We start from the raw sequence: 18213 nt of genomic DNA, 5'->3' as shown, positions 1-18213 counted from the left end.
AAGAATATTCATTGGTAATTGAGTAAGTGAATTAAAATCAAATTTAAGCAATAGTTTGTGAAATAAATTTAAATAGAATGAAACATTCAGAAAACTTTCCTGTGCTTTAACGTTTAAAAATTCTTCTTTAAGGATGCCTGAGTGGCCAGTCTGTGAAGCATCTGACTTCAGCTCAGGTCATGATCTCACGGTTCGTGGGTTTATGAGTTCAAGCCCCACATCAGGCTGTCTGCTGTCAGTGCAGCGCCCGCTTCGGATCCTGTTTCCCTCTCTCTCTACTCCTGCCCCACTTGCACTCCCTGTCTCTCTCAAAATAAATAAATGTGAAAAAAAACCTCTTTGTTAATATACATACTTGCGTGTAAATAATCATCTAAGATTTATTTTCTCTCCAAAGTACTGCAATAGAACCTTAATCTTTGACTGCACCCTAACACTTAATCTCTTGCCTGTTCAGGGCCCTGTGTCAGTCTGGATGCATTCCATACCAAACAACCTCTAGAATGTGAGGCTTTTGAACCTACCTTTTTTTCCATTCTTTTTAAAAAATGTTCATTTATTTTGAGAGAGAGAGAGAGGAGAGGGAGAGAGCACGCGTGAGTGGGGAAGGGCAGAGAAAGAGGGGGGAGAGAGAGAGAGAGAGAGAGAGAGAGAGAAAGCCCAAGAAGCTTCTATGTTGTCAGTGTAGAGCCCATGGCGGGTCTCAATTCCATGACCTTGCAATCATGACCTGAACTGAAATCAAGGGTCAGAAGCTTAACCAATTGAGCCACCTAGATGCCACCTTCCTTTGCTTTACTAAATCTTTTCATCATTATCGTCATCTCAAATGTAAACCACGCCATTTCCAAATGTATTTATAAATATACTAGTTAAAGAAAATAAAACATTTTACTTGTTGTTTTTAAGGAAACATATACCACAATAATCTTTAAAATCAAAGTTATAAAATATTGTCATTATACTTAATCTTGAATCAGCGCTTTAATCATAGTGTTGTAAGAATTTGCGTTTATTTTTAATTACAATTTTTAAGTTCTTATTTATTTATTTTGAAAGAGAGCGAGCAGAGGAGGGGTAGAGAGAGAGAGAATCCCAAGCAGGCTCTGCACTATCAGCTCAGAAACTGACGCAGGGCTTGAGCTCATGAACTGTGAGATCAAGACCCAGGCCGAAATCAAGAATCAGATGCTTAACCAACTGAGCCACTCAGGCGCCCCTCTAAGAATTTGCATTTTTTTTTTTTAATTTTTTTTTTCAACATTTATTTATTTTTGGGACAGAGAGAGACAGAGCATGAATGGGGGAGGGGCAGAGAGAGAGGGAGACACAGAATCGGAAACAGGCTCCAGGCTCTGAGCCATCAGCCCAGAGCCCGACGCGGGGCTCGAACTCACGGACCGCGAGATCGTGACCTGGCTGAAGTCGGACGCTTAACCGACTGCGCCACCCAGGCGCCCCAAGAATTTGCATTTTAAAAAATACTTTCTCTAGGGAGTCAGTGAGAAAAACAGACCCCTTTAGAATCAATCATTTTAACTGTAGCTACCACGTGTTTAGAGGTAACCTACTGGTGAGTTTGTTTGTAAGCTGTAAAGAAATATATGAATGTTAATTAAGCGTTATTATTAAAGGAAACGATATTTCTTCTTTATGTATTTGCGTCCCCTTGTGTGTGTGTTTTCCTTTTGTAAAACACTTTTTTATGTCTCCTCCATTGTTGAACTCCCAAGTAACTTGTTTCTCTTCTTTCAGCTGGCATAGAGCATAGGTAGAATCCACCCTCTAGTGGTCAAAAACATCATGGGGAGAAAAAGACATTTATAAAGGCAAACCATTACAAAGAGATTGATTTTTTCTTGGGACTAGTCTGTGACCTAGTTCCAAAGGCAAATCCAAGAGAAGGCTCCTAGAAATGTTTAGACAACATAGAAAAATCCCCAAAATGATAGATAGGTTTAAGCCTTGTTTTGCAAGTGTTTCTGTTTCAGCAGGCTGTCTGTGGAGTTCTTGAACCCTGAGCTTCATCATCTATAACATATTCTTTCATTTGTCCTTAAATTTGTTTTTTGGAGGAGAATGCTAACTATTTGTAAGGACGGAATGGAACTCAGAACAGTGGTGGTTTGCTTTTCTAGCATATGTGTAAGATTTTTTTCCCTTCCAATGTGAATTGATGATTTGCACTCTATTAATAAATATACAGATGTTTCAGAATTTTTAACATCTCCAAAGGTTTTCTTTTTTACATGTTAAAAGATGCAGTTCTCCTTATAAAAAAGGTTTTTTTGGGGGGTGCCTCGGTGGCTCAGTCAGTTAAGTGTCTGACTTCGGCTCAGGTCATGATCTCGCAGTCCATGAGTTCAAGCCCCGCAGTGGGCTCTGTGCTAACAGCTCAGAGCCCGGAGCCTATTTTGGATTCTGTGTCTCCCTCTCTTTCTACCCCTCCCCTGCTCTCCCTCTCTCTCTCTCAAAAATAAATAAACATTAAAAACATTTTTTAAGTTTTTTTTTTTAAATAGCAGTGCACCTTATTGTGATGGTTGTTAAATGGCCTTAAAATGTCTTCTCTTCCAGTAAGACTAGATCTTTTCCCTTCATGCACCCCTCCACCTAAAAACTGCCCTTAGTGAGGTCAGCCCTTTCTTCATGTTACCAGTTATCTTCTGCCCAAATCACTGTAGACACAGAGCATGAGCATCGTTTCCCTCGGGAATCAGCAACATGACTTCGAGTTGTGATAATACAAATAAAATACCTATAAAAGCATCTCTGACACTTTCTTCTTGTGTTACACAAGTAACATATTTTCAGTGTAGAAAATTAGGAAGTGGAAATATGCACATTTAAAATATAAAAAGCATCCTTTAAATTCACTGCCTGACAAAAACTACTGTCAATTTCAGGATACATTTCCCCAAGCGTTTTTTTTTTTTAAATTATTCCAAATCAGACATTTGCCAAGGAAAGAACTCTTGTTGTAAATTATTTATGCAAAGGTGGTTTGCCCTGTGAGTCCGTCTTCTTAGCAAATTCCATGCCCGCAGTGTGATTGAGCATCTTGTATATTTCACCGACCTGGGCGCTAAGGAAAAGAGAGAATGGACAGTTGTTAAAAAGAAAATACAGAATTTGGGATCAAAGTTTGAGCTGTGAGTCAAGGTTTTACCTCCAGCGGGAAACTGGATCCGGCACAGAGAGTGTCAGGGGATAAGGCTGAGAAAAGGCTTAAAGGAGTAGGTTTTGAAAAAGACAAATGTAATCAGACTCTGTTTCATATTAGAAAAGCCCAGGTATTTGAGCTTCTGACTGGTGAAACCTGGGCTCAGGCATCTGTGCAAGGGCAGAGCCGGCACTCTTTTGTGTTTTTCCAGTAAGCGGGCTTTGTTGCCACGGGAAGCGGTGATTCAGGAGAATGGTGCCCTCCAGGGTTATGATGCTTAGTGCCTCTGTTGCATATTCTAGGTGGTCACCTATTTCAGAATTATAGCACCTTCGTTGTCTTTTAAAATCAGGTTTGCTCCGTGCCCCGCGGACCAGAGGGACACATGCCACAGTGGTTACATAGTGGGTATGTATTATATGTCAGGCACTGTGTTGGTTGGTTTCCTCATGTTACCAGGCACTCCCGTGAAATGCCAAGTGCATGTCCTCCTGGAGATGGGGCAGGGGCCCTCCTTTTATAATGACTTCAGTGACTTTGGTTGCCACAGGCGCCCATGAATTACCTTGATGGAAGATGTCACACGCCGGCATTGAGCCAGTGACACCTGGATGGCCCTAGAGCTCCCTACCTGTAAACACGTAACACTGGGTGGCAAGGAGAGGCTAGTGGAAGGCGAACGGTGTCAAATGCACTTTATGTGAATAAAAGATAACTGGAGAGGTGAAAATCCTCCAGTCTCTTCACTCACATGTTCAAATCACTTCCGCCTCCAATGCTCCACTGTCTTGATGGCTCCTGAAGAGCCCTGCCCGTGGTCAGGCGGTTGGTTACACCAGGTGGCGATGTGGCTCCACAGGGGACCCATGACTTCTGTAGTAATTCCATCATGTCTGCACCGGTTTCTCTCTCTCTCTGTCTTTTTAGGTATTCTTTCTCTGTGCCTTTCCCCCAGCCCCCCGCCCCCCATCTCCCCCTTGGTATTCTGGATCCCTGTCTTCCTCTTTGGCTCTCCCTTCTGGTCCCACACCTCCTTCTTGTTCTGCTCTCCCTCTCTCTCTGCTTTCTCCCTCCCCCAACTTATGTCTTTGGACCCCAAACCCTTCTTTTTTTAGCTATCACATAATAGATCCCCTCCGTACCTAGTTCAGTCCTTGTCAGTGTGGTCAGACTTCATATTGTCATTGAAATGCATGTTCTTTCTCCGAATTGCTTCTGTTTCCCTTGGGAGAAACTGCTGATTCCTTCTGTTCAGTTAAGATCTACTTCCAGAAAGTGGTTTTCTGCGCCTTTCCACCCCATCCCCTATACCACCCCCACTGTATTAATGAGATTCTATTGTATTGGAAAGTGCCTCGAACAGAAACTGGCCCCTGAAAGGGAGTTCAATAAATGTCAGTTCCCTCGTTCCTTCCAGAAGGAATCTCAGCGTCTCTAAATAAGACAGGGCAGGACCCTGGGACTCCCTTTCATCCTCACTCTCTTTGCCACCCTCCACATGCAACTTCTCACAAGTGTTGCTGTTTTACTTTGTAAATGGCTCTTGACATTTATTCTCTAGCTGGCCCTGCCACCACCCTCCTCCTGGCCATGTTTTCCCTGGGTCTATTGCCATACCTCTTAACTGATTTCTCCATATTCTTTCTTGTGGGTCTTTCCCCCCATACTCCGAAAGAGTAATCTTTCTGAAAGGCAAATCTGACTTGTCATCCCCTGGCTCCCACTCCACTGAAGGTGTCACCTGGTGCCTGCCTGTCTCTCGTTTCTTCTCTGCCCTCTGCTCTTCAGTAGACCGCAGCCCATCTCTGGAATGGGCCAGAGGCTGGGTCCCCTCACCATGAGACTTCTGCACTCTCTGCCTGTCCTGCCTTGAATTTCCCTGGGTGCGTCTCCCACCTTTTTGATACATGCGCACAACCCACCTCTCAGCTCACTGTCCTTCCTCAGGGAAGCCTCTCTGGATCTCCGTCAAGGCCAGCTCCCCTGCTTCTCCTTCCCCCGGCACCCTAGACCCCCACCTTGCTCGCACTCACCCAGTTACGGTTTCACATTTGCTCAGATCATTGCTTGGTGTCTGTCTCCTTTAAATGCCCCTAGTAGAAGTATTATGTCTATTTTCACACCGTGCCTGGCACCCAGGAAGCATTTAACCACTGTATGTTGCATTAAAGAATGAATCAACAAAAGAGGCAAACAGGAGACTGAGAACATGACCAACCTTCGCCCAATGACGGTGGAAGGCAGTGGCAGCCGAGAGGGACAAGGAAGACAGACTCACTGCGTGAACTGTTAGGATATGACATATAGCCGGCTCTCCGTTATCTGCCTTTTTGGAAACCCAGGGAGGGACGTGAAGATTTGTAGATGGCTCAGCCGCACATACATAACAGGGAAGCTTGAAGAGTCTAAAACTTTAGCCTCGATGTATAGTCCTTTCAATATAAGGTTTGTAAGAACCATAGCAATGGAAACATTGATTGATTTGGGTATTTTCTCCCTGGCTCAGGTGTCTCCATCAACGAAAAGGATAAGAAACGAGGGAATAAAGAAAGAGGCAGTATCAGCAGCCCCCGTGCTCCCCATGGCAGCTATGCTCTGTCTCCTTACACAAGTTCCTCCTGTTTACAGAAATTTTCCTTTTTCTTGCATGTGTGCATGTGTGTGTGTGTGTGGGGGGGGGCGGAACGTAATTGCTCCATGGAAGTCTGTACAGATACTAACATCAGGTCTATTTAGAACAGAACATGCAGGCAGTGGGGGCACCTTGGTGGCTCAGTGGGTTAAGCGTCCGACTTTGGCTCAGGTCACAATCTCATGGTTCTTGGGGCCCCACATCCGGCTCTCTGCTTCCAGTATGGAGCCTGCTTGGGATCCTCTGCCCCTCCCTCTCTCTCTCTGCCCCTCCCCCACTCACACTTTCTTTGTCTCTTTCTCAAAAACAAGCTAAAAGAACAGAAGCCTGGAACACTCAATAGGATTAAGGTGAGCAGGGAACCATACCTACATTTTCCCTCCTGTTTTTAAAGAAAGATTCCTATTGGGAATGTATCAGCAGAGAGAGAGAATGACATCGCATGTGCACACACACACATTTTATTCTGAGTGGACACAATAAAACGTGGAAGTGGCAATTGTGTTCTAGAACAGTTCAGACCCCGGGGGAGTAGAATCCTGGCTCACTCCTGTACCTTTGCTAAGTCAGTCAGGAGCGTAGGACCTTGGTCTTCACAGGAGGACACAGGGGAGTTCTAGCCTAGTGGCAGAACATTCAGAAGGTTCTTAGTAGCTCAGACATCACCAGGGGTGGGGGGTGCGTCTCTTTTCTCTCTTCCCTTTCTATCCATCTATTTACTTACTTACTTTTATTGAAGTACGCTGACACACAATGTTGCGTTACTTTAGTGATTTGACATCATAGTGATTTGACAAGTCTATACAATACACTGTGCTCACCCCGAGTGTGGCCACCATCGGTCACCACACATGTCGCTACTACAATACCATTGGCTGTGTTCCCTACGCTGTACCTTTCCTTCCCGTGACTTACTCATTCTCTGACGGGAAGCCTGTACCTCCCACTCTTGTCTTCTCCCTTTATCCCATGAATTTGGTATTCACATCTAGGTAGCCCCACACGAACCGAGGGTCCATATTCTCACTGCTGGAGGAAGGCACCCAGGGACTGGTATTCTGTTAAATCCATAGTCACAGATGGGCCTTCTTGGTTCTGCCCCCAAATCCTTGCTCTCAATGCATTTCCGCTCTTCACAATGAAAATTTCAAACTTGCCCATTCATGTTGGTCTCTCCTCAAGTTCTCGTGTGATGAGAAGGATCTAGGACATTGGTTCTCCAAAGGGGCTTATGTTCTCCAAGGGACAATGTCTGGAGATCTTTTTGGTTGTCACAGCTGGGGAGGGGTGGGGCTGTTGGAATCTAGGGAGCAGAGGCCAGGAAGGCTGCTTACTGTCCTGCAGAACACAGGACAGCGCTCCCAACCACGAGGAATGACCTGATCCAGAAAGCCAATACTGTTGTGGTTGATTCTGGGTGTTATAGACTGAATTTTGTCTCTCCCCATTTCATATGTTGAAGTCCTAACCCCCCCAGTGTGACTGAATTTAGAGACAGGGCCTTCAAAGAAGTGATGAAGATTCAATGAAGTCATCGGATGGGGCCATAAACCCATATGACTGGTTTCATAGGACCATCTGGGACACCAGGGGGGTGTGCCCACAGAGAAAAGGCCGTGTGCAGCCTCAGTGAGAAGGTGGCCATCTAGAAGGTGAGGAGAGAGGCCTCAGGGGAAACCAGACCCGCTGACATCTTGACATAGCATTTCCAGCTTCCAGAACTGTGGGAAAATACATTTCTGTTGTTTCATCCTCCCGGTGTGTGGTATTTCATTATGGCAGCCTGAGCAGACTCCTACACTAGGGAATGCATTTTGGGGACAACATAGGAAATTAGGAGGAACACAGGAGGTTGTGTGTCTTTGGGCAACCCTCTTCACCTTTTTGACTCTTAATTCCTCAACTATATAATTGGGGCTAGTCATGCCCATCATTTTGGGCTGTCATGAGGATTAACCAGTTTAGCGCATGCAAAGGGCCTGATGCAAAGCAGGTGGCAGTAATGTACTATTAGACCATAAGCTTCTTGCTGGTAGAGACTTGCCATTTCGCTTTGTATCCACGGTACTTGGAAGCCCCTGACACATTGTAGGCACATCTTAAATGTGTGTTGGTTTAATCGAGGACACTCTGGGTGCTGATTCAACAGCTATTTTGAGCATCTTTTCTGTACCAGATGCTGTGGGTACAGCCGTGAATGCTGTAGTCACAGCCTCTGCCTTCAAGCTTATATTCTAGTGGAGGAAGAGAAATAATAATCAAGAATGGGACTAAGTTGAAATATGATTTCAGACAGTTATAAGTGTTGTGATGAAATCAGTTAAGTGTTACGACGAGTAACTGGTGGAAGATGCTTTAGACCGTGTCAGAAAATTATCTGAAGAAGTGATTTTGGTTTGTTTTGTTTACTGATAAAAGGTGTGCCTCGTTGGTGACTGAAATTCTTCAAGAGCTGTTGCTCTCGTGAAGTCGTTTTCCAAAGTGGTGAACAACTCTTGTTACAATCTGCTCTTCATTTACCCAGTAGTTACATTCCAGGAAAACTCGGTATATCTTAAAAACTGTGAATGTACATGTACATGTATAGGAATTAGGTTCTAGGCCCGGAAAGTTCCAGACAGGGTTTTCACCTCTCTGAATTTCCAACAGGATGGTCCGAAGTTGTGAGGGACGCCAGGGCTATCCTTTGTTGTGTGGGGGTATCCTAGACATTACAGGATGGTTAATATCTCTGGCCTCTGCCCACTAAATTCTGGTCAAACCCTCTAATCACGGTGATAAGCAGTCCCTCCCCTCCCCCAACTTTGAAAACAATCTCTAAAGGGCAGTCTAGCTCCCTTTAAGAGTTACGATTCTGCAGGTCTCTAGTGACCTAATCTTCTCATCCAGCTGTTCTTGCCCTCTAGAGCCTTTGATCAGCTCACCTTGATTTCCTTCCCTCCGTTGGCTCCCATGACATTGCTGTGCTTGGACTTTCCTCCTCTCTTTTGCCTCACCCTTGCCCCATGTTCTGATCTGATTTCTCCTTCTCCACCTGCCCTTCCATGTAGATCTGACCTTGGTCCCTTCTTTTTCCCTCTCTAAGGGTTTTCTTTGATAAAACTTCAACACCACTTCCAGGCCACTAGTTCCCAAGCTGCTTGTTTCTATGCTATTTAAGCCTATTTTTTCCAGCTGCCACCTGGACCTCCCTAAGTGAGCCCTAGGTTACATATGCCCCACATCCAATTGGCCAACTTTCTTTAAAGCCTGTTATTCCTTTGGCCGTACCTTTCTGTGTTAATGGCGACATCACCCACTCACTCAGCCTAAACATGGCGGCCGTCTTGATCGCTCTCACTCCTCACATTCAGATGATTGCTGTGTTCTGTTAGTTCTAAGGAATATTGGAATCGAATATTCAGGAGCAAGTCATGTGAAGATGGGAGCAGCGTTGGTGATGAAGGTCAATGCCCTGGAAAGGGTCACTCTGATCTCACTCTTCTGCTCTTTTGTTTTATTTAAAAATTTCTTTGGACTAGCCTAATTTTTCTACACCCTGGGCATACTGCCCTGAGCTAATTTGTTTGCCCGAATTAATTACTAGCGGGGGTGGGGGCAGCCTCATTTTCACAGAAGCCTTCTCTTTTGGAAGGAATGCCTTTTTATTCAAACAGTCCGATTTAGGTTTTTTGGCACACAGTGTAAAGGGTGCCTTGACATTTCCATAAAGACATTGAAATGTTACCATCCCTGAAGAAACGGTTTCAGAATACGAAACCTTTATCTTTTTCTTTTCCCCTAAGGAAGAAGAACATCACCAGCCTAACTATCTCTGTAAAATAAAACTTCCTCATTTGCTTTTCATGTTACTAGTAGAAGAAGATAATGATGCAGTTTGTAAAATATGAAAACAATGATATGAAATTTGCTTTTGATTTTTGTCTATGTAAATAACACTTCAATTATGAGGTCAAAGATGCTTGTTAGGGTTATCTATTATTCTTCCAAGTGATTTTTGAAAGATCTGTTAGGAGAGCAAATACACTTGAAAAGATGTTCCTTGTGATTGTTACTCCATACTGAGTCGCCAAAAGACAGTTGACTCTTTTTGTAGGTTATATATTATTCATATAATTTTTTTTTTAATTCTGAGAAAAATCGCATAACATGAAACCTACCTTCTTTTTTTTTTTTCAACGTTTATTTATTTTTGGGACAGAGAGAGACAGAGCATGAACGGGGGAGGGGCAGAGAGAGAGGGACACACAGAATCAGAAACAGGCTCCAGTCTCTGAGCCATCAGCCCAGAGCCCGACACGGGGCTCGAACTCACGGACCGCGAGATCGTGACCTGGCTGAAGTCGGACGCTTAACCGACTGCGCCACCCAGGCGCCCCGAAACCTACCTTCTTAACAAAATGTTTAAGGGTCAGTACAGTGTTGTTAGTGATACACACATTGTCATAGAGAAGATTTCTAGAACATTTTCATTTTGCATAACTGAAACTCCGAATCCATTGAAGAGCAACTCCCCATTTTCCCCTTCCCCCCAGCCAGTGGCGACCACCATTCTACTCTGTTCCTATGAGTTTCACTACTTCATGTAGCTCGTATAAGCGGAACCGTGAAATATTTGTCCTTCTGGGACTGGCTTATTTCACTTAGCTCATAGTCTCAAGGTTCATCCATGTTATAGCGTATGACAAGATTTCCTTCTGTTTTTAAGGGCTGAATAATATTCCATCATATGTATAAACTGCATTTTCTTTATCCATTCGTCTGTTGATCGACATCTTGGCTAATGAGGAATACGTTGCAATGATTACGGGTGTGAAAATATCTATTCGAGATCCTGTTTTCCATTATGTTGGATAAATCCCAGAAATGAGATTGTAATTCATATGGTAGATCTATGTTTAATTTTTGGGGGGGGGGGAATTCTCTATATTTTTTTCCATAGCGGCTGCACCATTTTGCATTCCCACCAGCAGTGCATAAGGATTCCAGTTTCTCCATACCCTCACCAAGACTTGTTATTTTCTCTCCCTCTGTGTGTGTGTGTGTGTGTGTGTTTATAATGGCCATTCTAACAGGTATGACGTGATATCTCCTTGTGGTTTTGATTTTATTTCCTTGACCAATGATCCTGAGAATCTTTTTGTATACCTGTTGGCCATTGGTATCTTCCACAAAAAAAAAAAAAAAAACCCAACTCAAAATGGATTCAAGACCTAAATGTAAGACGTGAAACTCTAACACTCCCTGAAGAAAATATGGGGGGAAAACTTCTTAGCATTGGTCTTGGCAATGATTTCTTAGATATGACACCAAAAGCAGAGGCAACAAAAGTAAAAGTGGGCAAATATGGCTGTATCAAACTAAGAAACTTCATGGCAAAGGAAGCAATCAACTGAATGAAAGCCAACTATGGAATGGGAGGAAGTGTTGGCAGTGTGCATATTTGATAAGAAGTTAATATCCAAAACTCCTGTAAGAAGAAAGATTTTCTGTTGAATGTAGATCAGGAATCAGCAAACTTGTTCTATAAGACACCAGAGAGTAAAGATTTGGGGCTTTGCAAGCCATATGATCTCTGTTGCGACTAGTCAGGCTGCCATTGTAGTGGGAATGCAGCCAGAGACGATACATAAATGGATGAGTGTGGCTGTGTCCCAACAAAACTTCATTTACAACACCAGACTGGGATGGATTTGGCCCGTGAGCCGGAGTTTGCTGGATCTAGAGCAGGGTTCTCTGTCTGGCTCTCTTAGCATTTTAGCTGGATAGCTTGTTGTGGAGGGCTGTCCTATGCCCCGTAGGATGTTGAACAGCACCCTGACACTGGGCACCAAAAGTCAGTTGACTCAGTTGACTTCTGACAGTTGACAGTTGACAGCTGAGGGGCAGCTCCTTCCCTACCACCCTGGTTGTGACAACCAAACGTGTCTCTAAAAGCATTGCCAAATGTATTCTGGGGGCAAAATTGCTGTCAGTTGAGAAACTCTGATCTGGATGATCAAAATACTGATGAAGAGTGATGAGAAATATTGCCCTAAAATTACAAAAAGTAGGGTAAGACAGAACAATTGAAAACCATGGCATATTTGTCTCAGGTAGGTCGAGGTCTCCTCTGAGGGGCTGTTAGCACCACCTAATTTGGGAAAGCAGTTCAAAAACAATAGCAATTGAAAAGTGTTCTGTCGGTAATGCAAATATGAGTTTAACCTACTTTTGCAACAGGGACTGAAAACAAAACAGTTCAACACATTAGCATGTCTTAATGAAACTTGCTGGGTTTGGAGGTTGGCGGTGGGTTGGAAAGCTGGGGAGGAAAAAAAAACTACTCAAACTAGTAGTTCTAGTTCCCGTTTGAGCAAAGGTTTATTTTTTCTGCTTATCTGAATTCAGAACCAACACAGGCAGGGTGATTTTTGAAAGCACTCACGTGTTTCTCATTGTTTGGACAGGGCCAGAAAAAAAAATGGCTCGGTTTCACTGCAAATTGGCACTGACGCATGTTTTTGAAAGTTAAAAACAGTATAACATTCATGAGTGAATCTCAGAGAATGTTGTCTTCTTGTCCTTTAGAATAAACACCTGTTTTGCAAATAGAGTAAAAGCCGTCTTTATTGAGAAACTGTCGGTTTCTTTTTCTCCATTGCTCTTCATCTATTTTTAACCATTAGCATTTTAAAGTACAATTTAAAATGTTATCATTGAGATCATTATAATTTTAAATTAAAAAAAAAATACCCCAGATTTTACCAGGAATTACAGCAAAGCCTTTTTTAGCTGAATCTCTTCTTGACCTGAAAAGCAAAGGAAATACATCAGTCCTTTTCTCCTTTAATAAAATTCTCTGTGGTTACTGGATAACACTTTTCCAGTCGGAGGAAGGGTGGTCCCCATCCTTGAAAGGAGCTGATGCTCCATGCCGTGAGCCCTGCTGCTCTCATCCCCGTCTCCTGCGGCCACAGCAGATGCACTCAGTGACCCCGGCCTCCGGGTCACCAGTGCCGTTGGACGCGATGTCGTCCCGAGACCATCTGGTGGATAAATGGGATCACTTCCTTTATACTTGGGATCCTGAAAGAGGGTGATGAAAACAGACTCGTCATAGGAAACTCTTCCCGGGAACCCACGTTTCCATATACCCCAAGGGACTCAAATCCTTAAGTCCCATCTGTCCGTGCCATGCTTCCGATCAATACCCAGCCGCCTCTCTTGTAGGCTGGTCCAGTGCGGGGGTGATTGGGACACGTGTGACCTCAGGCCTTTTTCTCCGTCCCTCAGGTTACCACGGCCTCTACTGCGAGGAGGAATACAACGAGTGCCTGTCTGCTCCGTGCCTGAACGCGGCCACCTGCAGGGACCTCGTTAATGGCTACGAGTGCGTGTGTCTGGCCGAGTACAAAGGTGAGCGCCACCCCCTTGGCCTTCTTGCGCCCGAGTGGCCTAAACGACCTCATGCCTTTCTCAGCTTAAGTGCACCAGCCTCTAATTGGAGCATTACCTCACTCGGAGTCCAGACCGAATGCTGGAGGTGGGACAATTCATGGGGCCGAAGAGACCAATTTGCACGTCTGGGGTTTCCTCTTGATAGATGGAAACTTCTCTCTCCTGTCCTTTCCTTCTTCCTGTACCCCCTCTGTCTTCTCTGTTGGGTGCGTTCGGAAGCCTGTGATAAAAAGTGGGATGCGGCGCACTGTGCGACCCGGACCTGAGGACCTGGCGGCGGAAAGCACGGGGAGGGGAGCGTGGGGCTGTGCGGCGAGCCGGGCAGAGCTGGGACGCCACGCTTTCCGGCGGAGGGCGCAGGTGGCCTCACACGTTGGCCACAAAGCTGGTTCTCGTTAAGTGAGTCACTGGCGAGGGAGATGTGAGCTCATTTGAGTGGATGCGTGTCAGAGGCACTCCGGAAAAACAGCCGACATCGGCAGGGTGCTGATAATGTGCAGAGCTCGTTCTCGGCCCCGTGTGCGTGAACTCATCAAGCCCTCACAACAGCCCTGCGACGTGGCAGTGGTGTCCCTCAGAAGCCCAGCCAGCACGTCCCCGAAGCCTTTTCTTCTCGCTCCCCAGGGGGCTTAGCGGTGTGACTTCGTTCAAGCCCAGATGCCCTCGGACGGCACCACGCCAGGAAATCCGTGTTTATCAGCCACCGCACACATTTCTCTAGGCCACACCTTCGGGGCTGGATTTGGATTTTTTAATGCCTTTGTGGGCTCTCTTTCTAGCCTCTAACCTCGTGCTCCCACCGCTGCTTACTTGACATCATCCATCTGCCGGGTGACCTTCCTCGTCATTGGATGGGCCCACCTGTATTTAGCGGTCTCTTTGGTGAGCCTGAAGGGTTTGTAGGCCACACGGATGAACTTGATCTAGTCTTTGGCCGGAAGGGATGGGGCTGGGCCAAGGGTCTGGTCTGTGTTCAGCAGATCTGATGCTCCCTTCTGAGTGTGATGCCCACTTGGAACCAAAGTCCTCCACTTCCACAAGGGTAGATGTGCTGGCTTCACTCACGTGGATTTCATTTCCAGGTTTTTCAGAGTAGTGAGAGATAGGGAGTCTGCTCAGTTCTGGAAAGAGGAATAAGAATCCGGAGACCTGCTGAGCCTGGATTAATCTCCTCAAGTGTGACTGTGTCTGTATAAAGTAAGGACAGTGATACTTACTGACATTTTGAGGTTCTTCAATGACAGAATTAGTAGTGAATGTGTTTCAAAAAGTAAAAATTCCAAAGTTCTTCAGTCCCTGATGCAATTTTTTCCTGTCTTGGAGGCATTAATTGTGCTGTCATGACTAAGCAGTAAAAACTACAGTTACACATGATGAACCACGGATACATAGACTGTTCATCCTTCCATATATGCTCTAAATTCCACCCCTTCATTCTTTTAAGTTTATTTCTTTTTGAGAGAGAGAGAGAGAGAGGGCGCACAAATGGGCCAGAGAGAGAAAGGGAGACAGAGAATCCCAAGCAGGCTCTGTGTTAATAGCACCAAGCCTGACCTGGGGCTCAATGTCACAAACTCCAAGATCAACCTGAGCTGATACCAAGAGTTGGATGCTTCACTGACTGAGCCACCCAGGTGCCCCCTCCCTTCCTTTTCTTTTTTTTTTTTTTTTTGAGTTTATTTATTTTTAAGAGAGGCAGAAAATGTGTGGAGGAAGAGCAGAGAGAGAGGGAGAATCTCAAGCAGGCTCCACACTGTTAGCATGGAGCTGGACTCAGGGCTCGAACTCACAAAACCGTGAGATCATGACCTGAGTCGAAATCGAGAGTCAACCAACTGAGCCACCCGGGCGCCCCTAAATTCCACCCCTCTGTCTTTCCAGGACTCCTCTCCATCAGTCCCTGACTCTGCCAGGGATGACCCAAGAAGATAAGTGACCCCGGAGGGTATCCCAAACATATCTGAGGATTTAGATTCTCAAGAAAAGGATGCAGGTGTTGGGAACTTCGCACACAACAGGGTTAGAGGAGGGGTTTCTGAGGAGAACTGAATCAATGGCCAGCTGAGTTCAAAGGACCCCGGTTTACAAAGAGGAAATACATGCCGTGCATTACCTACATGTGACCTCATGAGGTGGGGGGCTCCACTGATCTCACAGAGGCTGGCTGTCCTCTACAACAACTGCAGTCGGGCTGAGCTGGCCCTTTATTTTCTGTGTGGCTGAGAGAGAATGGGCTCTCTTCTTCCCTGGAGAGCCTTGGAAACCCAAAACTGGGAGGCCTCCACCCTGTGCCGTAGTAGACAGGGCCCCGTTGGCCGACGTGTCCGGCACCAGAGGGAAGTCCAATGGCGTCTGGTTCTGACATCTTCTTCCTTCGTCCTCCTGGCCAGTACGAGGAGCCTGTCCCAACCCCTCAAAAAGGGAAGATAATCTAGGAAATACAAATGAAATTGCCACAGCAGCCAAGAGCTCTAACCACTCAGGAGAGGAAGTGAGAGAAGTGCTGTATGCTACTCAAACTTGACTCTGGATCTGGAAAACACAAAGAAGGAACTAGTTCATGGTAGAAGTGAAAATAGGAGGAAAAGGAAATCGTGACCGACAAGGTGGGACATGGGGAGAGGCGCTCTAGGCGATCTGTTTCTGTCTGAATGGCGGACGCTCCCGAAGAAGAAGGAACACATGGAAATAAAACCAGAATCCACGAACTGCTAGAAGGAGAAGTCTGCGACCTGGAGAAAACTGGAGTTTTTGTATAGAATGAAGGAGCTCCCAGAGGGCCGGAGGGATCAGTGAAGGAGGTGGTACGCAAGTTGAGATTTCCTGTTAAAATTTCTAAATCTGAGGAGGGACAGAATATTTTTTATGAAAGTCTTCACAGGGAGTACAGGTTACATACAAAAGGAAGAGAATCCAGTCCACACTGGCCTGCCCTTCTCTCTAATGAAAGCAAACAGTCATGTAGCAGTGTTTCAGGCTGCCCAGTGGAAAGGACCGGCAGTTGTAGGATCCTTTACGTTCGAGGACAACGGAAAGACATTGTGCACATTTAAGCCTACGGAAAGCATAACACAACACCATGTACCCTTTCCAAGAAAATTATTTTACCCTATCTATCTATCTACCTATCTATCTATCTATCTATCTATCTGTCATCATTTTGAGAGAGAGTGAAGGAAGGTCAGAGGGAGAGACAGAACCTCAGGCAGGCCTTGTGCTATGCAGGGCTCGATCCCACGATGCTGGGATCATGACCTGAGCTGATATCAAGAGTCCATGGACTGAGCCACCCAGGCGCCCCAAGAAAATTATTTTAGAAAGTATTCTCACTGAACTGGGACTAAATCAGAACACATACAACTATATAGTTGGAGCTAGAGAATAGGAAGAAGAGGGTTGAACAGAATCCTTTAAATGCAGGGATAAACCTAAACAGAGGATATTAAAGTGATTGTGGCCGGTAATTTAATGGTGAAGAGAAATCTTTTGGAAAAAAGTATGTATAGCTGCTTTACTAATTAGTTCTGCATAAAGAATCACTACAAAGCAGTGGCTTGAAACGACACCCTTTTAGTATCTAACACTTCCGTTGGTCCAGGCACGTTTTAGTGGATGGGAATCAGGGTATTGGCTGGACTCAGTTCTCACTGGAAGCTTGAATAGGAAAGAGTCAACCTCCCCATTCCCTCAGGTTGTTGGCAGAATTCGTATCCTTGTGGCTGTAGAATTCATGACAGCTTGCTCCCTGAAAGCCAGCAATGAAAGGGAGATGAGAGCTTGTGCTGTTCCATGCCTCTAACTTCAGGAGAGGAGGCCTGCACCCTCCATTAAAAAACAACAACAACAAACAAACCCTGATTAGGTCAGGCCCACCTAGGATCAACACAGAGTTTAAGGACCTTAACTGCATCTTCAAAATCTCTTCAGTTTTGTCAGATGCTATCGGTTTGAAGCTCACATACAACGGAAGGGTATGACTCATTGGGGGTCACCTTAGAGTATGTCCATTATACCCATTCTTAAAGAAAAATTTAAATGACCACATTCAAGTTTCATATCATTTTAACTAAACCCATGAGTTGAGGGGGATGGGGATGGGAGGGATTGGAAGGCATACATATGTGTTAAAGGTGTCATCCCAGTGGGCAGATAAAGTGATCATCTAATTTGGGTATATTTGTGGAGACTTTTAGGTTTGAATTTAAATGAGACTCCTGAAGGCAAAGCCTAGCAGCAGTAATGGTAGGACTTCTTTTGTTAATTTTTTTAATGTTTATTTATTTATTTATTTATTTTAATTTTTTTTTTCAACGTTTTTTATTTATTTTTGGGACAGAGAGAGACAGAGCATGAACGGGGGAGGGGCAGAGAGACAGGGAGACACAGAATCGGAAACAGGCTCCAGGCTCCGAGCCATCAGCCCAGAGCCCGACGCGGGGCTCGAACTCACAGACCGCGAGATCGTGACCTGGCTGAAGTCGGACCCTTAACTGACTGCGCCACCCAGGCACCCCAAATGTTTATTTATTTTTGAGAGAGAGAGCGTGAGCAGGGAAGGGGCAGAGAGAGAGAGAGAGAGAGAGACCCAGAATCCAAAGCAGGCTCCAGGCTCCAAGCTGTAAGCACAGAGCCCGTTGCGGGGCTCAAACCCACAAGCCATGAGATCATGACCTGAGCTGAAGTCAGATGCTTAACCGACCGAGCCACCCAAGAGCCCCTAAATGGTAGAACTTCTCAAGTAATAGTTGGGGGGCAGGGTGGTGGAAGGAACTAAAGTAGAGGTAGAAGGGGCAAAGTCCTACCCTCCGATCCAGAGGAAAAGTGAGTCACAGGATCCTGTGCCTTTCTCTCTTTGGGGGATGGACATCTGTCCCTCTTCAGAAGCATTTCTTCAGATGTAGCATAAATTCAGAGAACTACCAGATGGGTGAATAGCAAGTGCTAATTAGTACTTGCCTCTGGAGTTGGAACTTAGGTG

At 45.2% G+C, this 18213-nt stretch overlaps 1 protein-coding gene across 2 annotated transcripts in view; it reads left to right on the top strand.

Moving 5' to 3' along the window:
• Positions 1-18213, top strand: part of DNER (delta/notch like EGF repeat containing) — a 322783-nt gene that overhangs the window by 270060 nt on the left and 34510 nt on the right. For both annotated transcript variants that reach the window (XM_043578058.1, XM_043578059.1), the window contains one exon: positions 13071-13193. In XM_043578058.1, the coding sequence (XP_043433993.1) occupies positions 13071-13193 (123 nt within the window). The remainder of the gene's footprint in view (positions 1-13070; positions 13194-18213) is intronic.

This window comes from Prionailurus bengalensis, chromosome C1 (genome assembly GCF_016509475.1).
Source record: "Prionailurus bengalensis isolate Pbe53 chromosome C1, Fcat_Pben_1.1_paternal_pri, whole genome shotgun sequence".
In the NCBI taxonomy this organism is placed as follows: domain Eukaryota; kingdom Metazoa; phylum Chordata; class Mammalia; order Carnivora; family Felidae; genus Prionailurus; species Prionailurus bengalensis.
This window is presented reverse-complemented; position numbering and strand designations above follow the sequence as displayed.